The sequence below is a fragment of the Mytilus trossulus genome, chromosome 9, assembly GCF_036588685.1.
Source record: "Mytilus trossulus isolate FHL-02 chromosome 9, PNRI_Mtr1.1.1.hap1, whole genome shotgun sequence".
Lineage (NCBI taxonomy): Eukaryota > Metazoa > Mollusca > Bivalvia > Mytilida > Mytilidae > Mytilus > Mytilus trossulus.
Window position 1 is genome coordinate 27,916,999 of NC_086381.1, and position 24,585 is coordinate 27,941,583.

The 24,585-nt window shown below is 36.3% G+C and overlaps 14 protein-coding genes and 1 pseudogene across 14 annotated transcripts in view; 11 read left to right on the top strand and 4 right to left on the bottom strand.

Moving 5' to 3' along the window:
• LOC134684499 (histone H4-like) overlaps positions 1 to 284 on the top strand; it is an 811-nt gene extending 527 nt beyond the window's left edge. The window contains exon 2 of the mRNA XM_063543787.1: positions 7 to 284. Coding sequence (XP_063399857.1) covers positions 7 to 284 — 278 coding nt within the window. The remainder of the gene's footprint in view (positions 1 to 6) is intronic.
• A 752-nt stretch (positions 285 to 1,036) lies between these two features.
• On the bottom strand, positions 1,037 to 1,411 carry LOC134684500 (histone H2B-like). Its single transcript, XM_063543788.1, has one exon. It carries the CDS (start codon positions 1,409 to 1,411, stop codon positions 1,037 to 1,039), a length of 375 nt encoding a protein of 124 aa, XP_063399858.1.
• Positions 1,412 to 1,694: 283 nt separating this feature from the next.
• Positions 1,695 to 2,072, top strand: LOC134683768 (histone H2A). The gene has a single exon (XM_063543083.1). It carries the CDS (start codon positions 1,695 to 1,697, stop codon positions 2,070 to 2,072), a length of 378 nt encoding a protein of 125 aa, XP_063399153.1.
• Positions 2,073 to 3,492: 1,420 nt separating this feature from the next.
• LOC134684501 (histone H3) lies at positions 3,493 to 3,903 on the top strand. Its single transcript, XM_063543789.1, has one exon. It carries the CDS (start codon positions 3,493 to 3,495, stop codon positions 3,901 to 3,903), a length of 411 nt encoding a protein of 136 aa, XP_063399859.1.
• A 1,680-nt stretch (positions 3,904 to 5,583) lies between these two features.
• LOC134684502 (histone H4) lies at positions 5,584 to 5,895 on the top strand. The gene has a single exon (XM_063543790.1). The coding sequence runs from the start codon at positions 5,584 to 5,586 to the stop codon at positions 5,893 to 5,895; it is 312 nt and encodes a 103-aa protein (XP_063399860.1).
• Positions 5,896 to 6,649: 754 nt separating this feature from the next.
• Positions 6,650 to 7,024, bottom strand: LOC134684503 (histone H2B-like). Its single transcript, XM_063543791.1, has one exon. It carries the CDS (start codon positions 7,022 to 7,024, stop codon positions 6,650 to 6,652), a length of 375 nt encoding a protein of 124 aa, XP_063399861.1.
• A 283-nt stretch (positions 7,025 to 7,307) lies between these two features.
• Positions 7,308 to 7,685, top strand: LOC134683769 (histone H2A). The gene has a single exon (XM_063543084.1). The coding sequence runs from the start codon at positions 7,308 to 7,310 to the stop codon at positions 7,683 to 7,685; it is 378 nt and encodes a 125-aa protein (XP_063399154.1).
• Positions 7,686 to 9,105: 1,420 nt separating this feature from the next.
• LOC134684504 (histone H3) lies at positions 9,106 to 9,516 on the top strand. The gene has a single exon (XM_063543793.1). It carries the CDS (start codon positions 9,106 to 9,108, stop codon positions 9,514 to 9,516), a length of 411 nt encoding a protein of 136 aa, XP_063399863.1.
• A 1,680-nt stretch (positions 9,517 to 11,196) lies between these two features.
• On the top strand, positions 11,197 to 17,121 carry LOC134684505 (uncharacterized). The gene is made up of 4 exons (XM_063543794.1): positions 11,197 to 11,503; positions 12,928 to 13,259; positions 14,644 to 15,121; positions 16,802 to 17,121. The coding sequence occupies exons 1-4, from the start codon at positions 11,197 to 11,199 to the stop codon at positions 17,119 to 17,121; spliced, it is 1,437 nt and encodes a 478-aa protein (XP_063399864.1).
• On the top strand, positions 12,921 to 13,298 carry LOC134683770 (histone H2A). Its single transcript, XM_063543085.1, has one exon. It carries the CDS (start codon positions 12,921 to 12,923, stop codon positions 13,296 to 13,298), a length of 378 nt encoding a protein of 125 aa, XP_063399155.1.
• Positions 17,122 to 17,875: 754 nt separating the features above from the next.
• On the bottom strand, positions 17,876 to 18,250 carry LOC134684506 (histone H2B-like). Its single transcript, XM_063543795.1, has one exon. The coding sequence runs from the start codon at positions 18,248 to 18,250 to the stop codon at positions 17,876 to 17,878; it is 375 nt and encodes a 124-aa protein (XP_063399865.1).
• A 283-nt stretch (positions 18,251 to 18,533) lies between these two features.
• Positions 18,534 to 18,911, top strand: LOC134683771 (histone H2A). The gene has a single exon (XM_063543086.1). It carries the CDS (start codon positions 18,534 to 18,536, stop codon positions 18,909 to 18,911), a length of 378 nt encoding a protein of 125 aa, XP_063399156.1.
• Positions 18,912 to 20,331: 1,420 nt separating this feature from the next.
• On the top strand, positions 20,332 to 20,742 carry LOC134684507 (histone H3). Its single transcript, XM_063543796.1, has one exon. It carries the CDS (start codon positions 20,332 to 20,334, stop codon positions 20,740 to 20,742), a length of 411 nt encoding a protein of 136 aa, XP_063399866.1.
• A 2,744-nt stretch (positions 20,743 to 23,486) lies between these two features.
• LOC134684508 (histone H2B-like) lies at positions 23,487 to 23,861 on the bottom strand. The gene has a single exon (XM_063543798.1). It carries the CDS (start codon positions 23,859 to 23,861, stop codon positions 23,487 to 23,489), a length of 375 nt encoding a protein of 124 aa, XP_063399868.1.
• A 283-nt stretch (positions 23,862 to 24,144) lies between these two features.
• On the top strand, positions 24,145 to 24,521 carry LOC134684509 (histone H2A-like; annotated as a pseudogene).
• Positions 24,522 to 24,585: the final 64 nt, after the last annotated feature.

Sequence of the window (24,585 nt, forward strand, 5' to 3'; positions counted from 1 at the left end):
GTCTAGGTAAAGGAGGCGCCAAACGTCACAGGAAGGTGTTGCGTGATAATATCCAAGGTATCACCAAACCAGCAATCCGTCGTTTAGCAAGACGAGGTGGTGTCAAACGTATCTCTGGTCTTATCTACGAAGAAACACGTGGTGTCTTGAAAGTCTTTTTGGAAAATGTCATCCGTGATGCTGTCACATACACTGAGCATGCAAAGAGGAAAACTGTCACCGCCATGGATGTTGTCTACGCCCTGAAACGTCAAGGCCGTACCCTTTACGGATTCGGAGGTTAAACAGCCAGCTGAAAAATACAAATACAACGGCCCTTTTCAGGGCCACCAACATTTTTCAAAAAGAATCTGCATTTGTTGTACTTAAAAAGAAAACCATAGCTTTCTCCTGTCCAACTTTCTTTACTTTCCTTTTTCTTTTATTCGTTTATTTTTTTTAATTTCTTTCACTATTTTTATTTAAGCCTATTAAAAAAAGACCAGCAAGGCTTTGGATACAATATGATTCCTGATTTTTGAATGTAAATAACATTTTTATTCTTTATTTCATATGTATTCTTTTATGTAAAAGATATATTGCTGATTTTTCCTCCATTGTCAAACTCTAGTTATATTGTTTTTATATCCTAAAACAATCCCCCTCCCCCTTTTTTCTCTCTGTCGACGTATGTGTGAATTTAATCTGTTCGTGATATTTTTTTATATAATGTTTCAATACATATTCAAGTATAGTTCGATTCTAGACCCCTCCCCCCCAAAAAAAGAGGGAAGAAATGTATAACCCGTGAAAAGGTTAAATTCTGGTGTATGTATATTTTTTCAAATCGGCTAATAAAATGAAGAATAAAGAAGAGAAAAGAAGAAAGAAAGAAAGAAAGACAAAAAGACAGAATTCAGATATAAATAAATTTGTCATTTTGGGGTGGGACACAGCTTCATTTAGAAGTTTGTTATGTACAACAATAATAAGACTCTTTTTGAAAAATATTGGTGGCCCTGAAAAGGGCCGTTTGTGAAGTTAAACTTCTCGTTGTTTACTTGCTGCTGGTGTACTTTGTGACGGCTTTGGTACCTTCACTGACAGCGTGCTTGGCCAATTCACCGGGTAGGAGCAGACGAACTGCAGTCTGGATCTCCCGAGATGTGATGGTAGATCTCTTGTTGTAGTGAGCGAGACGGGAAGCTTCTGCAGCGATTCTCTCAAAGATATCGTTGACAAAACTGTTCATGATAGACATAGCCTTTGAGGATACTCCAGTGTCTGGGTGCACCTGTCTCAAGACTTTGTAGATGTAGATGGCATAGGATTCTCTCCTCTTCCTCCTCCTTTTCTTGTCACCGCCGGGTCTGGCAGTCTTTGCCTTTGTTACGGCCTTTTTGGCTCCTTTGGTTCCAACTTTTGGTGGCATTTTTGACAGATGTATACTCTCTGAAATGTAATCAGTGAATGATGGCCGTAAATAAAAATTTCTATTTATACTCGGCAAAACGGATTGAAAGTTTTTACTTAACGCGAACTTCGGAGAGAGCACCTTCTAACATTCAACCTAACTACCTGGAAGAAGCGATGATTTGATTGGTTTAGAACTGAAACATCTTTCAATCCGTTTTGCGGGTATAAATAGTAAAATACCACCTAACGGGGTAATCATTGTTTATACTTGTTCAAGTCAAACAACGTATTAAATCAAAATGTCAGGACGAGGAAAAGGAGGAAAAGCAAAAGCAAAGGCAAAGTCTAGGTCATCCCGTGCCGGACTTCAGTTCCCAGTAGGTCGTATCCACAGACTTTTGAGGAAAGGAAACTACGCCGAGAGAGTTGGTGCCGGAGCACCAGTCTACCTTGCCGCTGTCTTGGAATACTTAGCAGCTGAGGTTTTGGAGTTGGCAGGAAATGCTGCCCGTGACAACAAGAAGAGCAGAATCATCCCCCGTCATCTCCAGTTGGCCATCAGAAACGACGAAGAATTGAACAAACTTCTCTCTGGTGTAACCATTGCACAAGGTGGTGTTTTACCAAACATCCAGGCTGTACTTCTGCCAAAGAAGACACAGAAAGCTGCCAAGTAAAGTCAACACTACAGAAACTTCACTTACAACGGCCCTTTTCAGGGCCACCAACATTTTTCAAAAAGAATCTGACTTTGTTGTGCAATCTCAAACATAGCTCACTCCCTCCATTTCTCTTGTCTTTATCTCTTTATTTTTCCTTTTCTTTATAAACAGCATACAGATGTCTACTTTCTTATTATATATATAACAATATTTGATGTGGAAAAAAAATGAAGAACAGTACGAGTTTCTTTTTTTCCCCTATAAAAGTCCAAGAAAATAAACAACTATATATAAACGTAGATTCGATGAAAATGCGCAAGCACGAGAGGAAGAAAAACTCATAGTTGTTAGTGGTCAATATTGCATATATTTTTGGTGTAAATTTAGTTGCAGTCCTATATATTATACTATATAAGCACACACATTACAATCTATGACCTTATTTTTATATAATATATATTCGTTCGTTCGTTCGTTCGTTCGTTCGTTCGTTCGTTCGTTCGTTCGTTCGTTCGTTGTCTGTCTAACTGTGATCTATGTGAATTCTTTTCTTCCTCTTCTGCTGTCACATTCTCTTAGATATATAATATATATTTTGTATTCCTATACAAAGTACTTATGCGTATGTTTATAGTTGTGTAGATTATTTTTTAGCTCAAATCCTTTGTATTTGCAAAATTCGTATATAAACAATAAAGAATACTTCAACAATGTGCAAGTTTCCCAGTATGCGTGCAGTATACTATATAGAGAATATCATGGCTTTACATGATACAGAGACTAGAGAATACAGACACTGTATAGCTAGAGAGAACACAAAGACTATAGAGAGGATAAAAAGTGTTCTCTTTGTTTTAAGACACTGAGACGAGTGACAATTGTGTACTATAGTAAGCATGTCTATACGAGAAACTGGCTACACACACTAAGAAAACGGCTGCATTTCTATACCACTGGCTATTGATGAAAATGGATGGATGATGTTTTTTTTTCTCTTTTTCTTCTTCTATTTTGCTCTTTAATTTACATTTCCTGTCAATTATTAATTTCGTGTCAGACTGTTGATTAAACAATTATTTATTATTTGAATAAAGATTATTATTAAGTTCTGCATTACTCTTGATTATTATTTTTTTTGGTCTTATGTCAAATTTTCGCTGACACTATCAGAATAGAAACAAATTGTGCCAATTGTTAGCTTGGGGTGAACAATCTTTAGCTTCAGTCCAAAAAGGGATCGAAAGCTGTGAAAGTAACTTCCAGATCAGTCCAATCATAATACAGAGATTTCAACCAATCAACGTGAGTTTTATTACCCCGAAAGGCCAATCAGTGTCGTGTTTGCAAACATTGCGGCTAGCACAAATACACTAACATTCGAAGTTTCAAAGTATTCTGTCGTGTAATCGTAGATTTTCACAGAGAACATATCGCAATGGCTCGTACAAAGCAGACCGCCCGTAAATCCACTGGAGGAAAAGCTCCAAGAAAACAACTTGCCACCAAGGCCGCCCGTAAGAGCGCACCTGCCACTGGTGGAGTAAAGAAGCCACATAGATACAGGCCAGGAACAGTCGCTCTTCGTGAGATCAGAAGATACCAGAAAAGTACTGAACTCCTCATCAGGAAACTCCCCTTCCAGAGATTAGTTCGTGAAATTGCTCAAGACTTCAAGACTGATCTACGTTTCCAGAGCTCTGCCGTTATGGCCCTCCAGGAAGCCAGTGAAGCTTACCTCGTTGGTCTTTTCGAGGACACCAACTTGTGTGCAATCCACGCCAAGAGAGTCACCATCATGCCCAAAGACATCCAGTTGGCTCGCAGAATCCGTGGAGAACGTGCTTAAACTGACCTTTACTCTATACAATAACGGCCCTTTTAAGGGCCACCAATATTTTCCAAAAAGAGTCTGAATATGTTGTACATCAAAATCAAAAATAGCTGAAACCCCCTCTCCACATCTTTCTTTATTTTTCTTTCTCTCCACATCTCTCTTTATTCTTCTTTCTTATTATCTTTTTTTTTTGCACTTAAGATTAGACAAGTCAGGTTACTGTATTGATAGGAGAAAAATATAGAGAAACTTATTTCAAAACATGCAAAGAAAATAAATAAAAGGATAAATAGAGAGAGAGACATACATATTTTTTATTTATCTAATTCTTCCAAATCCTTCGGGAAAAAACAAGAATGTTATACATTTTCTGGTATACCCTCCTGAAAAAATTAACATACATGTATACATTTAAATAAAAAAAAAAAGGTAAGAAAAAACATACTCCAAGAACAATACAATCCATCTTCTAATTACAGAATTATTAAAATGTATTTCTTTCTAATTTCTGTGGTTATATTTTTCTCTAAATTGCATTTTTCTCGGTCTTATTTTCTCACTTATTTTTTAGATGCTTTTTGTATGTAATTTTTACTCATATTGTGTATTCTACTGTGACAACATGAGAAGATTCAATTATTTTATATTTCTGAAATATATTTTCGGTACGGGTCCAAGTAGTCCACCTTAAATTCTCATTGAAAACTTTGTCTCCATCAATTGTGTGTTACAGAAAGAACTTTTTCTTGAATACCTTTATTTTGTGCTTAAAATGCATCTATTTTGGGTGCTCTATGTGCCTTATAAATGATGTGAACATGTGTGCGGATGAATCTTTTTTTCCCATTGGTGGAGAAAAATAGACAAGGCGCAATAATTCATTCATTCAATGATGTACCAATTGTGGTATTTAAAAAGTGAGGCTGCACTGTGTACATTTCAAAAACCTATGACTACATGTATAAAGTAGCTGCTAAATTTAGAAAGATTCCTAATTAGTTGTTAAAAGATGAGCATTGATTGTATACATGTAATAATAACATGTTTGAAATGTGAATTTCCCGGGACATCTTTATTGAAACTGGTAAAGGTGATTTTGAGAAAAATTATCATGCACACCTGTTTTTATTTACAAGTCTATCTGTCCATGCTTAAATAACTGACTGGTATGCTGTAGATTAGTTTTGCTTTTACTCTCTTAAGTCTGCAGAGCTGCAGTGGACTATCTCTGAAACTGTATCTTTTGAACAAGAAAAATACTGTATAAAAAGATTTTCTTTAAACTAATTGTTTTTATATTGCAATTGCACATTGTTAACTCCTGCTTATGTATGCAGTGTGATATGTTCTTGTATTTTAAGTAAAAGGAAATAAATCTCTTTCACATTGGAAAATATAAGAAGTATTAATTGATGATGGAGATCATTAGTTATTTGGTCCATCTCTTATAATCTTTGTATTTTTATTTGTATACAGTTTGAAATATTTTATTTTCACATATTTTCAGAGAAGTGGATTGAAAGTGTACAGAATTCCTACAGAGTTACCTCCCCGATTTAGACGAAAACAACCAATCAGGTCCAACCTATCAAAAATTCAGTGGTATTTCTTTTAGGGCCGCGTTCATCAGATATATAGCATAATTTGGATATAGTTGTCATTCGTTTTATCGAACTTCAAAAAGCAAACAACATGTCAGGAAGAGGTAAAGGAGGAAAAGGTCTAGGTAAAGGAGGCGCCAAACGTCACAGGAAGGTGTTGCGTGATAATATCCAAGGTATCACCAAACCAGCAATCCGTCGTTTAGCAAGACGAGGTGGTGTCAAACGTATCTCTGGTCTTATCTACGAAGAAACACGTGGTGTCTTGAAAGTCTTTTTGGAAAATGTCATCCGTGATGCTGTCACATACACTGAGCATGCAAAGAGGAAAACTGTCACCGCCATGGATGTTGTCTACGCCCTGAAACGTCAAGGCCGTACCCTTTACGGATTCGGAGGTTAAACAGCCAGCTGAAAAATACAAATACAACGGCCCTTTTCAGGGCCACCAACATTTTTCAAAAAGAATCTGCATTTGTTGTACTTAAAAAGAAAACCATAGCTTTCTCCTGTCCAACTTTCTTTACTTTCCTTTTTCTTTTATTCGTTTATTTTTTTTAATTTCTTTTCACTATTTTTATTTAAGCCTATTAAAAAAAGACCAGCAAGGCTTTGGATACAATATGATTCCTGATTTTTGAATGTAAATAACATTTTTATTCTTTATTTCATATGTATTCTTTTATGTAAAAGATATATTGCTGATTTTTCCTCCATTGTCAAACTCTAGTTATATTGTTTTTATATCCTAAAACAATCCCCCTCCCCCTTTTTTCTCTCTGTCGACGTATGTGTGAATTTAATCTGTTCGTGATATTTTTTTATATAATGTTTCAATACATATTCAAGTATAGTTCGATTCTAGACCCCCTCCCCCCCAAAAAAAGAGGGAAGAAATGTATAACCCGTGAAAAGGTTAAATTCTGGTGTATGTATATTTTTTCAAATCGGCTAATAAAATGAAGAATAAAGAAGAGAAAAGAAGAAAGAAAGAAAGAAAGACAAAAAGACAGAATTCAGATATAAATAAATTTGTCATTTTGGGGTGGGACACAGCTTCATTTAGAAGTTTGTTATGTACAACAATAATAAGACTCTTTTTGAAAAATATTGGTGGCCCTGAAAAGGGCCGTTTGTGAAGTTAAACTTCTCGTTGTTTACTTGCTGCTGGTGTACTTTGTGACGGCTTTGGTACCTTCACTGACAGCGTGCTTGGCCAATTCACCGGGTAGGAGCAGACGAACTGCAGTCTGGATCTCCCGAGATGTGATGGTAGATCTCTTGTTGTAGTGAGCGAGACGGGAAGCTTCTGCAGCGATTCTCTCAAAGATATCGTTGACAAAACTGTTCATGATAGACATAGCCTTTGAGGATACTCCAGTGTCTGGGTGCACCTGTCTCAAGACTTTGTAGATGTAGATGGCATAGGATTCTCTCCTCTTCCTCCTCCTTTTCTTGTCACCGCCGGGTCTGGCAGTCTTTGCCTTTGTTACGGCCTTTTTGGCTCCTTTGGTTCCAACTTTTGGTGGCATTTTTGACAGATGTATACTCTCTGAAATGTAATCAGTGAATGATGGCCGTAAATAAAAATTTCTATTTATACTCGGCAAAACGGATTGAAAGTTTTTACTTAACGCGAACTTCGGAGAGAGCACCTTCTAACATTCAACCTAACTACCTGGAAGAAGCGATGATTTGATTGGTTTAGAACTGAAACATCTTTCAATCCGTTTTGCGGGTATAAATAGTAAAATACCACCTAACGGGGTAATCATTGTTTATACTTGTTCAAGTCAAACAACGTATTAAATCAAAATGTCAGGACGAGGAAAAGGAGGAAAAGCAAAAGCAAAGGCAAAGTCTAGGTCATCCCGTGCCGGACTTCAGTTCCCAGTAGGTCGTATCCACAGACTTTTGAGGAAAGGAAACTACGCCGAGAGAGTTGGTGCCGGAGCACCAGTCTACCTTGCCGCTGTCTTGGAATACTTAGCAGCTGAGGTTTTGGAGTTGGCAGGAAATGCTGCCCGTGACAACAAGAAGAGCAGAATCATCCCCCGTCATCTCCAGTTGGCCATCAGAAACGACGAAGAATTGAACAAACTTCTCTCTGGTGTAACCATTGCACAAGGTGGTGTTTTACCAAACATCCAGGCTGTACTTCTGCCAAAGAAGACACAGAAAGCTGCCAAGTAAAGTCAACACTACAGAAACTTCACTTACAACGGCCCTTTTCAGGGCCACCAACATTTTTCAAAAAGAATCTGACTTTGTTGTGCAATCTCAAACATAGCTCACTCCCTCCATTTCTCTTGTCTTTATCTCTTTATTTTTCCTTTTCTTTATAAACAGCATACAGATGTCTACTTTCTTATTATATATATAACAATATTTGATGTGGAAAAAAAATGAAGAACAGTACGAGTTTCTTTTTTTCCCCTATAAAAGTCCAAGAAAATAAACAACTATATATAAACGTAGATTCGATGAAAATGCGCAAGCACGAGAGGAAGAAAAACTCATAGTTGTTAGTGGTCAATATTGCATATATTTTTGGTGTAAATTTAGTTGCAGTCCTATATATTATACTATATAAGCACACACATTACAATCTATGACCTTATTTTTATATAATATATATTCGTTCGTTCGTTCGTTCGTTCGTTCGTTCGTTCGTTCGTTCGTTCGTTCGTTCGTTGTCTGTCTAACTGTGATCTATGTGAATTCTTTTCTTCCTCTTCTGCTGTCACATTCTCTTAGATATATAATATATATTTTGTATTCCTATACAAAGTACTTATGCGTATGTTTATAGTTGTGTAGATTATTTTTTAGCTCAAATCCTTTGTATTTGCAAAATTCGTATATAAACAATAAAGAATACTTCAACAATGTGCAAGTTTCCCAGTATGCGTGCAGTATACTATATAGAGAATATCATGGCTTTACATGATACAGAGACTAGAGAATACAGACACTGTATAGCTAGAGAGAACACAAAGACTATAGAGAGGATAAAAAGTGTTCTCTTTGTTTTAAGACACTGAGACGAGTGACAATTGTGTACTATAGTAAGCATGTCTATACGAGAAACTGGCTACACACACTAAGAAAACGGCTGCATTTCTATACCACTGGCTATTGATGAAAATGGATGGATGATGTTTTTTTTTCTCTTTTTCTTCTTCTATTTTGCTCTTTAATTTACATTTCCTGTCAATTATTAATTTCGTGTCAGACTGTTGATTAAACAATTATTTATTATTTGAATAAAGATTATTATTAAGTTCTGCATTACTCTTGATTATTATTTTTTTTGGTCTTATGTCAAATTTTCGCTGACACTATCAGAATAGAAACAAATTGTGCCAATTGTTAGCTTGGGGTGAACAATCTTTAGCTTCAGTCCAAAAAGGGATCGAAAGCTGTGAAAGTAACTTCCAGATCAGTCCAATCATAATACAGAGATTTCAACCAATCAACGTGAGTTTTATTACCCCGAAAGGCCAATCAGTGTCGTGTTTGCAAACATTGCGGCTAGCACAAATACACTAACATTCGAAGTTTCAAAGTATTCTGTCGTGTAATCGTAGATTTTCACAGAGAACATATCGCAATGGCTCGTACAAAGCAGACCGCCCGTAAATCCACTGGAGGAAAAGCTCCAAGAAAACAACTTGCCACCAAGGCCGCCCGTAAGAGCGCACCTGCCACTGGTGGAGTAAAGAAGCCACATAGATACAGGCCAGGAACAGTCGCTCTTCGTGAGATCAGAAGATACCAGAAAAGTACTGAACTCCTCATCAGGAAACTCCCCTTCCAGAGATTAGTTCGTGAAATTGCTCAAGACTTCAAGACTGATCTACGTTTCCAGAGCTCTGCCGTTATGGCCCTCCAGGAAGCCAGTGAAGCTTACCTCGTTGGTCTTTTCGAGGACACCAACTTGTGTGCAATCCACGCCAAGAGAGTCACCATCATGCCCAAAGACATCCAGTTGGCTCGCAGAATCCGTGGAGAACGTGCTTAAACTGACCTTTACTCTATACAATAACGGCCCTTTTAAGGGCCACCAATATTTTCCAAAAAGAGTCTGAATATGTTGTACATCAAAATCAAAAATAGCTGAAACCCCCTCTCCACATCTTTCTTTATTTTTCTTTCTCTCCACATCTCTCTTTATTCTTCTTTCTTATTATCTTTTTTTTTTGCACTTAAGATTAGACAAGTCAGGTTACTGTATTGATAGGAGAAAAATATAGAGAAACTTATTTCAAAACATGCAAAGAAAATAAATAAAAGGATAAATAGAGAGAGAGACATACATATTTTTTATTTATCTAATTCTTCCAAATCCTTCGGGAAAAAACAAGAATGTTATACATTTTCTGGTATACCCTCCTGAAAAAATTAACATACATGTATACATTTAAATAAAAAAAAAAAGGTAAGAAAAAACATACTCCAAGAACAATACAATCCATCTTCTAATTACAGAATTATTAAAATGTATTTCTTTCTAATTTCTGTGGTTATATTTTTCTCTAAATTGCATTTTTCTCGGTCTTATTTTCTCACTTATTTTTTAGATGCTTTTTGTATGTAATTTTTACTCATATTGTGTATTCTACTGTGACAACATGAGAAGATTCAATTATTTTATATTTCTGAAATATATTTTCGGTACGGGTCCAAGTAGTCCACCTTAAATTCTCATTGAAAACTTTGTCTCCATCAATTGTGTGTTACAGAAAGAACTTTTTCTTGAATACCTTTATTTTGTGCTTAAAATGCATCTATTTTGGGTGCTCTATGTGCCTTATAAATGATGTGAACATGTGTGCGGATGAATCTTTTTTTCCCATTGGTGGAGAAAAATAGACAAGGCGCAATAATTCATTCATTCAATGATGTACCAATTGTGGTATTTAAAAAGTGAGGCTGCACTGTGTACATTTCAAAAACCTATGACTACATGTATAAAGTAGCTGCTAAATTTAGAAAGATTCCTAATTAGTTGTTAAAAGATGAGCATTGATTGTATACATGTAATAATAACATGTTTGAAATGTGAATTTCCCGGGACATCTTTATTGAAACTGGTAAAGGTGATTTTGAGAAAAATTATCATGCACACCTGTTTTTATTTACAAGTCTATCTGTCCATGCTTAAATAACTGACTGGTATGCTGTAGATTAGTTTTGCTTTTACTCTCTTAAGTCTGCAGAGCTGCAGTGGACTATCTCTGAAACTGTATCTTTTGAACAAGAAAAATACTGTATAAAAAGATTTTCTTTAAACTAATTGTTTTTATATTGCAATTGCACATTGTTAACTCCTGCTTATGTATGCAGTGTGATATGTTCTTGTATTTTAAGTAAAAGGAAATAAATCTCTTTCACATTGGAAAATATAAGAAGTATTAATTGATGATGGAGATCATTAGTTATTTGGTCCATCTCTTATAATCTTTGTATTTTTATTTGTATACAGTTTGAAATATTTTATTTTCACATATTTTCAGAGAAGTGGATTGAAAGTGTACAGAATTCCTACAGAGTTACCTCCCCGATTTAGACGAAAACAACCAATCAGGTCCAACCTATCAAAAATTCAGTGGTATTTCTTTTAGGGCCGCGTTCATCAGATATATAGCATAATTTGGATATAGTTGTCATTCGTTTTATCGAACTTCAAAAAGCAAACAACATGTCAGGAAGAGGTAAAGGAGGAAAAGGTCTAGGTAAAGGAGGCGCCAAACGTCACAGGAAGGTGTTGCGTGATAATATCCAAGGTATCACCAAACCAGCAATCCGTCGTTTAGCAAGACGAGGTGGTGTCAAACGTATCTCTGGTCTTATCTACGAAGAAACACGTGGTGTCTTGAAAGTCTTTTTGGAAAATGTCATCCGTGATGCTGTCACATACACTGAGCATGCAAAGAGGAAAACTGTCACCGCCATGGATGTTGTCTACGCCCTGAAACGTCAAGGCCGTACCCTTTACGGATTCGGAGGTTAAACAGCCAGCTGAAAAATACAAATACAACGGCCCTTTTCAGGGCCACCAACATTTTTCAAAAAGAATCTGCATTTGTTGTACTTAAAAAGAAAACCATAGCTTTCTCCTGTCCAACTTTCTTTACTTTCCTTTTTCTTTTATTCGTTTATTTTTTTTAATTTCTTTTCACTATTTTTATTTAAGCCTATTAAAAAAAGACCAGCAAGGCTTTGGATACAATATGATTCCTGATTTTTGAATGTAAATAACATTTTTATTCTTTATTTCATATGTATTCTTTTATGTAAAAGATATATTGCTGATTTTTCCTCCATTGTCAAACTCTAGTTATATTGTTTTTATATCCTAAAACAATCCCCCTCCCCCTTTTTTCTCTCTGTCGACGTATGTGTGAATTTAATCTTTTCGTGATATTTTTTTATATAATGTTTCAATACATATTCAAGTATAGTTCGATTCTAGACCCCCTCCCCCCCAAAAAAAGAGGGAAGAAATGTATAACCCGTGAAAAGGTTAAATTCTGGTGTATGTATATTTTTTCAAATCGGCTAATAAAATGAAGAATAAAGAAGAGAAAAGAAGAAAGAAAGAAAGAAAGACAAAAAGACAGAATTCAGATATAAATAAATTTGTCATTTTGGGGTGGGACACAGCTTCATTTAGAAGTTTGTTATGTACAACAATAATAAGACTCTTTTTGAAAAATATTGGTGGCCCTGAAAAGGGCCGTTTGTGAAGTTAAACTTCTCGTTGTTTACTTGCTGCTGGTGTACTTTGTGACGGCTTTGGTACCTTCACTGACAGCGTGCTTGGCCAATTCACCGGGTAGGAGCAGACGAACTGCAGTCTGGATCTCCCGAGATGTGATGGTAGATCTCTTGTTGTAGTGAGCGAGACGGGAAGCTTCTGCAGCGATTCTCTCAAAGATATCGTTGACAAAACTGTTCATGATAGACATAGCCTTTGAGGATACTCCAGTGTCTGGGTGCACCTGTCTCAAGACTTTGTAGATGTAGATGGCATAGGATTCTCTCCTCTTCCTCCTCCTTTTCTTGTCACCGCCGGGTCTGGCAGTCTTTGCCTTTGTTACGGCCTTTTTGGCTCCTTTGGTTCCAACTTTTGGTGGCATTTTTGACAGATGTATACTCTCTGAAATGTAATCAGTGAATGATGGCCGTAAATAAAAATTTCTATTTATACTCGGCAAAACGGATTGAAAGTTTTTACTTAACGCGAACTTCGGAGAGAGCACCTTCTAACATTCAACCTAACTACCTGGAAGAAGCGATGATTTGATTGGTTTAGAACTGAAACATCTTTCAATCCGTTTTGCGGGTATAAATAGTAAAATACCACCTAACGGGGTAATCATTGTTTATACTTGTTCAAGTCAAACAACGTATTAAATCAAAATGTCAGGACGAGGAAAAGGAGGAAAAGCAAAAGCAAAGGCAAAGTCTAGGTCATCCCGTGCCGGACTTCAGTTCCCAGTAGGTCGTATCCACAGACTTTTGAGGAAAGGAAACTACGCCGAGAGAGTTGGTGCCGGAGCACCAGTCTACCTTGCCGCTGTCTTGGAATACTTAGCAGCTGAGGTTTTGGAGTTGGCAGGAAATGCTGCCCGTGACAACAAGAAGAGCAGAATCATCCCCCGTCATCTCCAGTTGGCCATCAGAAACGACGAAGAATTGAACAAACTTCTCTCTGGTGTAACCATTGCACAAGGTGGTGTTTTACCAAACATCCAGGCTGTACTTCTGCCAAAGAAGACACAGAAAGCTGCCAAGTAAAGTCAACACTACAGAAACTTCACTTACAACGGCCCTTTTCAGGGCCACCAACATTTTTCAAAAAGAATCTGACTTTGTTGTGCAATCTCAAACATAGCTCACTCCCTCCATTTCTCTTGTCTTTATCTCTTTATTTTTCCTTTTCTTTATAAACAGCATACAGATGTCTACTTTCTTATTATATATATAACAATATTTGATGTGGAAAAAAAATGAAGAACAGTACGAGTTTCTTTTTTTCCCCTATAAAAGTCCAAGAAAATAAACAACTATATATAAACGTAGATTCGATGAAAATGCGCAAGCACGAGAGGAAGAAAAACTCATAGTTGTTAGTGGTCAATATTGCATATATTTTTGGTGTAAATTTAGTTGCAGTCCTATATATTATACTATATAAGCACACACATTACAATCTATGACCTTATTTTTATATAATATATATTCGTTCGTTCGTTCGTTCGTTCGTTCGTTCGTTCGTTCGTTCGTTCGTTCGTTCGTTGTCTGTCTAACTGTGATCTATGTGAATTCTTTTCTTCCTCTTCTGCTGTCACATTCTCTTAGATATATAATATATATTTTGTATTCCTATACAAAGTACTTATGCGTATGTTTATAGTTGTGTAGATTATTTTTTAGCTCAAATCCTTTGTATTTGCAAAATTCGTATATAAACAATAAAGAATACTTCAACAATGTGCAAGTTTCCCAGTATGCGTGCAGTATACTATATAGAGAATATCATGGCTTTACATGATACAGAGACTAGAGAATACAGACACTGTATAGCTAGAGAGAACACAAAGACTATAGAGAGGATAAAAAGTGTTCTCTTTGTTTTAAGACACTGAGACGAGTGACAATTGTGTACTATAGTAAGCATGTCTATACGAGAAACTGGCTACACACACTAAGAAAACGGCTGCATTTCTATACCACTGGCTATTGATGAAAATGGATGGATGATGTTTTTTTTTCTCTTTTTCTTCTTCTATTTTGCTCTTTAATTTACATTTCCTGTCAATTATTAATTTCGTGTCAGACTGTTGATTAAACAATTATTTATTATTTGAATAAAGATTATTATTAAGTTCTGCATTACTCTTGATTATTATTTTTTTTGGTCTTATGTCAAATTTTCGCTGACACTATCAGAATAGAAACAAATTGTGCCAATTGTTAGCTTGGGGTGAACAATCTTTAGCTTCAGTCCAAAAAGGGATCGAAAGCTGTGAAAGTAACTTCCAGATCAGTCCAATCATAATACAGAGATTTCAACCAATCAACGTGAGTTTTATTACCCCGAAAGGCCAATCAGTGTCGTGTTTGCAAACATTGCGGCTAGCACAAATACACTAACATTCGAAGTTTCAAAGTATTCTGTCGTGTAATCGTAGATTTTCACAGAGAACATATCGCAATGGCTCGTACAAAGCAGACCGCCCGTAAATCCACTGGAGGAAAAGCTCCAAGAAAACAACTTGCCACCAAGGCCGCCCGTAAGAGCGCACCTGCCACTGGTGGAGTAAAGAAGCCACATAGATACAGGCCAGGAACAGTCGCTCTTCGTGAGATCAGAAGATACCAGAAAAGTACTGAACTCCTCATCAGGAAACTCCCCTTCCAGAGATTAGTTCGTGAAATTGCTCAAGACTTCAAGACTGATCTACGTTTCCAGAGCTCTGCCGTTATGGCCCTCCAGGAAGCCAGTGAAGCTTACCTCGTTGGTCTTTTCGAGGACACCAACTTGTGTGCAATCCACGCCAAGAGAGTCACCATCATGCCCAAAGACATCCAGTTGGCTCGCAGAATCCGTGGAGAACGTGCTTAAACTGACCTTTACTCTATACAATAACGGCCCTTTTAAGGGCCACCAATATTTTCCAAAAAGAGTCTGAATATGTTGTACATCAAAATCAAAAATAGCTGAAACCCCCTCTCCACATCTTTCTTTATTTTTCTTTCTCTCCACATCTCTCTTTATTCTTCTTTCTTATTATCTTTTTTTTTTGCACTTAAGATTAGACAAGTCAGGTTACTGTATTGATAGGAGAAAAATATAGAGAAACTTATTTCAAAACATGCAAAGAAAATAAATAAAAGGATAAATAGAGAGAGAGACATACATATTTTTTATTTATCTAATTCTTCCAAATCCTTCGGGAAAAAACAAGAATGTTATACATTTTCTGGTATACCCTCCTGAAAAAATTAACATACATGTATACATTTAAATAAAAAAAAAAAGGTAAGAAAAAACATACTCCAAGAACAATACAATCCATCTTCTAATTACAGAATTATTAAAATGTATTTCTTTCTAATTTCTGTGGTTATATTTTTCTCTAAATTGCATTTTTCTCGGTCTTATTTTCTCACTTATTTTTTAGATGCTTTTTGTATGTAATTTTTACTCATATTGTGTATTCTACTGTGACAACATGAGAAGATTCAATTATTTTATATTTCTGAAATATATTTTCGGTACGGGTCCAAGTAGTCCACCTTAAATTCTCATTGAAAACTTTGTCTCCATCAATTGTGTGTTACAGAAAGAACTTTTTCTTGAATACCTTTATTTTGTGCTTAAAATGCATCTATTTTGGGTGCTCTATGTGCCTTATAAATGATGTGAACATGTGTGCGGATGAATCTTTTTTTCCCATTGGTGGAGAAAAATAGACAAGGCGCAATAATTCATTCATTCAATGATGTACCAATTGTGGTATTTAAAAAGTGAGGCTGCACTGTGTACATTTCAAAAACCTATGACTACATGTATAAAGTAGCTGCTAAATTTAGAAAGATTCCTAATTAGTTGTTAAAAGATGAGCATTGATTGTATACATGTAATAATAACATGTTTGAAATGTGAATTTCCCGGGACATCTTTATTGAAACTGGTAAAGGTGATTTTGAGAAAAATTATCATGCACACCTGTTTTTATTTACAAGTCTATCTGTCCATGCTTAAATAACTGACTGGTATGCTGTAGATTAGTTTTGCTTTTACTCTCTTAAGTCTGCAGAGCTGCAGTGGACTATCTCTGAAACTGTATCTTTTGAACAAGAAAAATACTGTATAAAAAGATTTTCTTTAAACTAATTGTTTTTATATTGCAATTGCACATTGTTAACTCCTGCTTATGTATGCAGTGTGATATGTTCTTGTATTTTAAGTAAAAGGAAATAAATCTCTTTCACATTGGAAAATATAAGAAGTATTAATTGATGATGGAGATCATTAGTTATTTGGTCCATCTCTTATAATCTTTGTATTTTTATTTGTATACAGTTTGAAATATTTTATTTTCACATATTTTCAGAGAAGTGGATTGAAAGTGTACAGAATTCCTACAGAGTTACCTCCCCGATTTAGACGAAAACAACCAATCAGGTCCAACCTATCAAAAATTCAGTGGTATTTCTTTTAGGGCCGCGTTCATCAGATATATAGCATAATTTGGATATAGTTGTCATTCGTTTTATCGAACTTCAAAAAGCAAACAACATGTCAGGAAGAGGTAAAGGAGGAAAAGGTCTAGGTAAAGGAGGCGCCAAACGTCACAGGAAGGTGTTGCGTGATAATATCCAAGGTATCACCAAACCAGCAATCCGTCGTTTAGCAAGACGAGGTGGTGTCAAACGTATCTCTGGTCTTATCTACGAAGAAACACGTGGTGTCTTGAAAGTCTTTTTGGAAAATGTCATCCGTGATGCTGTCACATACACTGAGCATGCAAAGAGGAAAACTGTCACCGCCATGGATGTTGTCTACGCCCTGAAACGTCAAGGCCGTACCCTTTACGGATTCGGAGGTTAAACAGCCAGCTGAAAAATACAAATACAACGGCCCTTTTCAGGGCCACCAACATTTTTCAAAAAGAATCTGCATTTGTTGTACTTAAAAAGAAAACCATAGCTTTCTCCTGTCCAACTTTCTTTACTTTCCTTTTTCTTTTATTCGTTTATTTTTTTTAATTTCTTTTCACTATTTTTATTTAAGCCTATTAAAAAAAGACCAGCAAGGCTTTGGATACAATATGATTCCTGATTTTTGAATGTAAATAACATTTTTATTCTTTATTTCATATGTATTCTTTTATGTAAAAGATATATTGCTGATTTTTCCTCCATTGTCAAACTCTAGTTATATTGTTTTTATATCCTAAAACAATCCCCCTCCCCCTTTTTTCTCTCTGTCGACGTATGTGTGAATTTAATCTGTTCGTGATATTTTTTTATATAATGTTTCAATACATATTCAAGTATAGTTCGATTCTAGACCCCCTCCCCCCCAAAAAAAGAGGGAAGAAATGTATAACCCGTGAAAAGGTTAAATTCTGGTGTATGTATATTTTTTCAAATCGGCTAATAAAATGAAGAATAAAGAAGAGAAAAGAAGAAAGAAAGAAAGAAAGACAAAAAGACAGAATTCAGATATAAATAAATTTGTCATTTTGGGGTGGGACACAGCTTCATTTAGAAGTTTGTTATGTACAACAATAATAAGACTCTTTTTGAAAAATATTGGTGGCCCTGAAAAGGGCCGTTTGTGAAGTTAAACTTCTCGTTGTTTACTTGCTGCTGGTGTACTTTGTGACGGCTTTGGTACCTTCACTGACAGCGTGCTTGGCCAATTCACCGGGTAGGAGCAGACGAACTGCAGTCTGGATCTCCCGAGATGTGATGGTAGATCTCTTGTTGTAGTGAGCGAGACGGGAAGCTTCTGCAGCGATTCTCTCAAAGATATCGTTGACAAAACTGTTCATGATAGACATAGCCTTTGAGGATACTCCAGTGTCTGGGTGCACCTGTCTCAAGACTTTGTAGATGTAGATGGCATAGGATTCTCTCCTCTTCCTCCTCCTTTTCTTGTCACCGCCGGGTCTGGCAGTCTTTGCCTTTGTTACGGCCTTTTTGGCTCCTTTGGTTCCAACTTTTGGTGGCATTTTTGACAGATGTATACTCTCTGAAATGTAATCAGTGAATGATGGCCGTAAATAAAAATTTCTATTTATACTCGGCAAAACGGATTGAAAGTTTTTACTTAACGCGAACTTCGGAGAGAGCACCTTCTAACATTCAACCTAACTACCTGGAAGAAGCGATGATTTGATTGGTTTAGAACTGAAACATCTTTCAATCCGTTTTGCGGGTATAAATAGTAAAATACCACCTAACGGGGTAATCATTGTTTATACTTGTTCAAGTCAAACAACGTATTAAATCAAAATGTCAGGACGAGGAAAAGGAGGAAAAGCAAAAGCAAAGGCAAAGTCTAGGTCATCCCGTGCCGGACTTCAGTTCCCAGTAGGTCGTATCCACAGACTTTTGAGGAAAGGAAACTACGCCGAGAGAGTTGGTGCCGGAGCACCAGTCTACCTTGCCGCTGTCTTGGAATACTTAGCAGCTGAGGTTTTGGAGTTGGCAGGAAATGCTGCCCGTGACAACAAGAAGAGCAGAATCATCCCCCGTCATCTCCAGTTGGCCATCAGAAACGACGAAGAATTGAACAAACTTCTCTCTGGTGTAACCATTGCACAAGGTGGTGTTTTACCAAACATCCAGGCTGTACTTCTGCCAAAGAAGACACAGAAAGCTGCCAAGTAAAGTCAACACTACAGAAACTTCACTTACAACGGCCCTTTTCAGGGCCACCAACATTTTTCAAAAAGAATCTGACTTTGTTGTGCAATCTCAAACATAGCTCACTCCCTCCATTTCTCTTGTCTTTATCTCTTTATTTTTCCTTTTCTTTATAAACAGCATACAGATGTCTACTTTCTTATTATATATATAACAATATTTGATGTGGAAAAAAAATGAAGAACAGTACGAGTTTCTTTTTTTCCCCTATAAAAGTCCAAGAAAATAAACAACTATATATAAACGTAGATTCGATGAAAATGCGCAAGCACGAGAGGAAGAAAAACTCATAGTTGTTAGTGGTCAATATTGCATATATTTTTGGTGTAAATTTAGTTGCAGTCCTATATATTATACTATATAAGCACACACATTACAATCTATGACCTTATTTTTATATAATATATATTCGTTCGTTCGTTCGTTCGTTCGTTCGTTCGTTCGTTCGTTCGTTCGTTCGTTCGTTGTCTGTCTAACTGTGATCTATGTGAATTCTTTTCTTCCTCTTCTGCTGTCACATTCTCTTAGATATATAATATATATTTTGTATTCCTATACAAAGTACTTATGCGTATGTTTATAGTTGTGTAGATTATTTTTTAGCTCAAATCCTTTGTATTTGCAAAATTCGTATATAAACAATAAAGAATACTTCAACAATGTGCAAGTTTCCCAGTATGCGTGCAGTATACTATATAGAGAATATCATGGCTTTACATGATACAGAGACTAGAGAATACAGACACTGTATAGCTAGAGAGAACACAAAGACTATAGAGAGGATAAAAAGTGTTCTCTTTGTTTTAAGACACTGAGACGAGTGACAATTGTGTACTATAGTAAGCATGTCTATACGAGAAACTGGCTACACACACTAAGAAAACGGCTGCATTTCTATACCACTGGCTATTGATGAAAATGGATGGATGATGTTTTTTTTTCTCTTTTTCTTCTTCTATTTTGCTCTTTAATTTACATTTCCTGTCAATTATTAATTTCGTGTCAGACTGTTGATTAAACAATTATTTATTATTTGAATAAAGATTATTATTAAGTTCTGCATTACTCTTGATTATTATTTTTTTTGGTCTTATGTCAAATTTTCGCTGACACTATCAGAATAGAAACAAATTGTGCCAATTGTTAGCTTGGGGTGAACAATCTTTAGCTTCAGTCCAAAAAGGGATCGAAAGCTGTGAAAGTAACTTCCAGATCAGTCCAATCATAATACAGAGATTTCAACCAATCAACGTGAGTTTTATTACCCCGAAAGGCCAATCAGTGTCGTGTTTGCAAACATTGCGGCTAGCACAAATACACTAACATTCGAAGTTTCAAAGTATTCTGTCGTGTAATCGTAGATTTTCACAGAGAACATATCGCAATGGCTCGTACAAAGCAGACCGCCCGTAAATCCACTGGAGGAAAAGCTCCAAGAAAACAACTTGCCACCAAGGCCGCCCGTAAGAGCGCACCTGCCACTGGTGGAGTAAAGAAGCCACATAGATACAGGCCAGGAACAGTCGCTCTTCGTGAGATCAGAAGATACCAGAAAAGTACTGAACTCCTCATCAGGAAACTCCCCTTCCAGAGATTAGTTCGTGAAATTGCTCAAGACTTCAAGACTGATCTACGTTTCCAGAGCTCTGCCGTTATGGCCCTCCAGGAAGCCAGTGAAGCTTACCTCGTTGGTCTTTTCGAGGACACCAACTTGTGTGCAATCCACGCCAAGAGAGTCACCATCATGCCCAAAGACATCCAGTTGGCTCGCAGAATCCGTGGAGAACGTGCTTAAACTGACCTTTACTCTATACAATAACGGCCCTTTTAAGGGCCACCAATATTTTCCAAAAAGAGTCTGAATATGTTGTACATCAAAATCAAAAATAGCTGAAACCCCCTCTCCACATCTTTCTTTATTTTTCTTTCTCTCCACATCTCTCTTTATTCTTCTTTCTTATTATCTTTTTTTTTTGCACTTAAGATTAGACAAGTCAGGTTACTGTATTGATAGGAGAAAAATATAGAGAAACTTATTTCAAAACATGCAAAGAAAATAAATAAAAGGATAAATAGAGAGAGAGACATACATATTTTTTATTTATCTAATTCTTCCAAATCCTTCGGGAAAAAACAAGAATGTTATACATTTTCTGGTATACCCTCCTGAAAAAATTAACATACATGTATACATTTAAATAAAAAAAAAAAGGTAAGAAAAAACATACTCCAAGAACAATACAATCCATCTTCTAATTACAGAATTATTAAAATGTATTTCTTTCTAATTTCTGTGGTTATATTTTTCTCTAAATTGCATTTTTCTCGGTCTTATTTTCTCACTTATTTTTTAGATGCTTTTTGTATGTAATTTTTACTCATATTGTGTATTCTACTGTGACAACATGAGAAGATTCAATTATTTTATATTTCTGAAATATATTTTCGGTACGGGTCCAAGTAGTCCACCTTAAATTCTCATTGAAAACTTTGTCTCCATCAATTGTGTGTTACAGAAAGAACTTTTTCTTGAATACCTTTATTTTGTGCTTAAAATGCATCTATTTTGGGTGCTCTATGTGCCTTATAAATGATGTGAACATGTGTGCGGATGAATCTTTTTTTCCCATTGGTGGAGAAAAATAGACAAGGCGCAATAATTCATTCATTCAATGATGTACCAATTGTGGTATTTAAAAAGTGAGGCTGCACTGTGTACATTTCAAAAACCTATGACTACATGTATAAAGTAGCTGCTAAATTTAGAAAGATTCCTAATTAGTTGTTAAAAGATGAGCATTGATTGTATACATGTAATAATAACATGTTTGAAATGTGAATTTCCCGGGACATCTTTATTGAAACTGGTAAAGGTGATTTTGAGAAAAATTATCATGCACACCTGTTTTTATTTACAAGTCTATCTGTCCATGCTTAAATAACTGACTGGTATGCTGTAGATTAGTTTTGCTTTTACTCTCTTAAGTCTGCAGAGCTGCAGTGGACTATCTCTGAAACTGTATCTTTTGAACAAGAAAAATACTGTATAAAAAGATTTTCTTTAAACTAATTGTTTTTATATTGCAATTGCACATTGTTAACTCCTGCTTATGTATGCAGTGTGATATGTTCTTGTATTTTAAGTAAAAGGAAATAAATCTCTTTCACATTGGAAAATATAAGAAGTATTAATTGATGATGGAGATCATTAGTTATTTGGTCCATCTCTTATAATCTTTGTATTTTTATTTGTATACAGTTTGAAATATTTTATTTTCACATATTTTCAGAGAAGTGGATTGAAAGTGTACAGAATTCCTACAGAGTTACCTCCCCGATTTAGACGAAAACAACCAATCAGGTCCAACCTATCAAAAATTCAGTGGTATTTCTTTTAGGGCCGCGTTCATCAGATATATAGCATAATTTGGATATAGTTGTCATTCGTTTTATCGAACTTCAAAAAGCAAACAACATGTCAGGAAGAGGTAAAGGAGGAAAAGGTCTAGGTAAAGGAGGCGCCAAACGTCACAGGAAGGTGTTGCGTGATAATATCCAAGGTATCACCAAACCAGCAATCCGTCGTTTAGCAAGACGAGGTGGTGTCAAACGTATCTCTGGTCTTATCTACGAAGAAACACGTGGTGTCTTGAAAGTCTTTTTGGAAAATGTCATCCGTGATGCTGTCACATACACTGAGCATGCAAGAGGAAAACTGTCACCGCCATGGATGTTGTCTACGCCCTGAACGTCAAGGCCGTACCCTTTACGGATTCGGAGGTTAAACAGCCAGCTGAAAAATACAAATACAACGGCCCTTTTCAGGGCCACCAACATTTTTCAAAAAGAATCTGCATTTGTTGTACTTAAAAAGAAAACCATAGCTTTCTCCTGTCCAACTTTCTTTACTTTCCTTTTTCTTTTATTCGTTTATTTTTTTTAATTTCTTTTCACTATTTTTATTTAAGCCTATTAAAAAAAGACCAGCAAGGCTTTGGATACAATATGATTCCTGATTTTTGAATGTAAATAACATTTTTATTCTTTATTTCATATGTATTCTTTTATGTAAAAGATATATTGCTGATTTTTCCTCCATTGTCAAACTCTAGTTATATTGTTTTTATATCCTAAAACAATCCCCCTCCCCCTTTTTTCTCTCTGTCGACGTATGTGTGAATTTAATCTGTTCGTGATATTTTTTTATATAATGTTTCAATACATATTCAAGTATAGTTCGATTCTAGACCCCCTCCCCCCCAAAAAAAGAGGGAAGAAATGTATAACCCGTGAAAAGGTTAAATTCTGGTGTATGTATATTTTTTCAAATCGGCTAATAAAATGAAGAATAAAGAAGAGAAAAGAAGAAAGAAAGAAAGAAAGACAAAAAGACAGAATTCAGATATAAATAAATTTGTCATTTTGGGGTGGGACACAGCTTCATTTAGAAGTTTGTTATGTACAACAATAATAAGACTCTTTTTGAAAAATATTGGTGGCCCTGAAAAGGGCCGTTTGTGAAGTTAAACTTCTCGTTGTTTACTTGCTGCTGGTGTACTTTGTGACGGCTTTGGTACCTTCACTGACAGCGTGCTTGGCCAATTCACCGGGTAGGAGCAGACGAACTGCAGTCTGGATCTCCCGAGATGTGATGGTAGATCTCTTGTTGTAGTGAGCGAGACGGGAAGCTTCTGCAGCGATTCTCTCAAAGATATCGTTGACAAAACTGTTCATGATAGACATAGCCTTTGAGGATACTCCAGTGTCTGGGTGCACCTGTCTCAAGACTTTGTAGATGTAGATGGCATAGGATTCTCTCCTCTTCCTCCTCCTTTTCTTGTCACCGCCGGGTCTGGCAGTCTTTGCCTTTGTTACGGCCTTTTTGGCTCCTTTGGTTCCAACTTTTGGTGGCATTTTTGACAGATGTATACTCTCTGAAATGTAATCAGTGAATGATGGCCGTAAATAAAAATTTCTATTTATACTCGGCAAAACGGATTGAAAGTTTTTACTTAACGCGAACTTCGGAGAGAGCACCTTCTAACATTCAACCTAACTACCTGGAAGAAGCGATGATTTGATTGGTTTAGAACTGAAACATCTTTCAATCCGTTTTGCGGGTATAAATAGTAAAATACCACCTAACGGGGTAATCATTGTTTATACTTGTTCAAGTCAAACAACGTATTAAATCAAAATGTCAGGACGAGGAAAAGGAGGAAAAGCAAAAGCAAAGGCAAAGTCTAGGTCATCCCGTGCCGGACTTCAGTTCCCAGTAGGTCGTATCCACAGACTTTTGAGGAAAGGAAACTACGCCGAGAGAGTTGGTGCCGGAGCACCAGTCTACCTTGCCGCTGTCTTGGAATACTTAGCAGCTGAGGTTTTGGAGTTGGCAGGAAATGCTGCCCGTGACAACAAGAAGAGCAGAATCATCCCCCGTCATCTCCAGTTGGCCATCAGAAACGACGAAGAATTGAACAAACTTCTCTCTGGTGTAACCATTGCACAAGGTGGTGTTTTACCAAACATCCAGCTGTACTTCTGCCAAAGAAGACACAGAAAGCTGCCAAGTAAAGTCAACACTACAGAAACTTCACTTACAACGCCCTTTTCAGGGCCACCAACATTTTTCAAAAAG

Coding starts and splice junctions, on each gene's coding strand:
- LOC134684500 (XM_063543788.1), bottom strand. CDS start 1,411: ATGCCACCAAAAGTTGGAACCAAAGGAGCCAAAAAGGCCGTAACAAAG.
- LOC134683768 (XM_063543083.1), top strand. CDS start 1,695: ATGTCAGGACGAGGAAAAGGAGGAAAAGCAAAAGCAAAGGCAAAGTCT.
- LOC134684501 (XM_063543789.1), top strand. CDS start 3,493: ATGGCTCGTACAAAGCAGACCGCCCGTAAATCCACTGGAGGAAAAGCT.
- LOC134684502 (XM_063543790.1), top strand. CDS start 5,584: ATGTCAGGAAGAGGTAAAGGAGGAAAAGGTCTAGGTAAAGGAGGCGCC.
- LOC134684503 (XM_063543791.1), bottom strand. CDS start 7,024: ATGCCACCAAAAGTTGGAACCAAAGGAGCCAAAAAGGCCGTAACAAAG.
- LOC134683769 (XM_063543084.1), top strand. CDS start 7,308: ATGTCAGGACGAGGAAAAGGAGGAAAAGCAAAAGCAAAGGCAAAGTCT.
- LOC134684504 (XM_063543793.1), top strand. CDS start 9,106: ATGGCTCGTACAAAGCAGACCGCCCGTAAATCCACTGGAGGAAAAGCT.
- LOC134684505 (XM_063543794.1), top strand. CDS start 11,197: ATGTCAGGAAGAGGTAAAGGAGGAAAAGGTCTAGGTAAAGGAGGCGCC. Junction 13,260..14,643: donor TTTTACCAAACATCCAGGCT/GTACTTCTGCCA, acceptor CATTGCGGCTAG/CACAAATACACTAACATTCG. Junction 15,122..16,801: donor TCGCAGAATCCGTGGAGAAC/GTGCTTAAACTG, acceptor AACTTCAAAAAG/CAAACAACATGTCAGGAAGA.
- LOC134683770 (XM_063543085.1), top strand. CDS start 12,921: ATGTCAGGACGAGGAAAAGGAGGAAAAGCAAAAGCAAAGGCAAAGTCT.
- LOC134684506 (XM_063543795.1), bottom strand. CDS start 18,250: ATGCCACCAAAAGTTGGAACCAAAGGAGCCAAAAAGGCCGTAACAAAG.
- LOC134683771 (XM_063543086.1), top strand. CDS start 18,534: ATGTCAGGACGAGGAAAAGGAGGAAAAGCAAAAGCAAAGGCAAAGTCT.
- LOC134684507 (XM_063543796.1), top strand. CDS start 20,332: ATGGCTCGTACAAAGCAGACCGCCCGTAAATCCACTGGAGGAAAAGCT.
- LOC134684508 (XM_063543798.1), bottom strand. CDS start 23,861: ATGCCACCAAAAGTTGGAACCAAAGGAGCCAAAAAGGCCGTAACAAAG.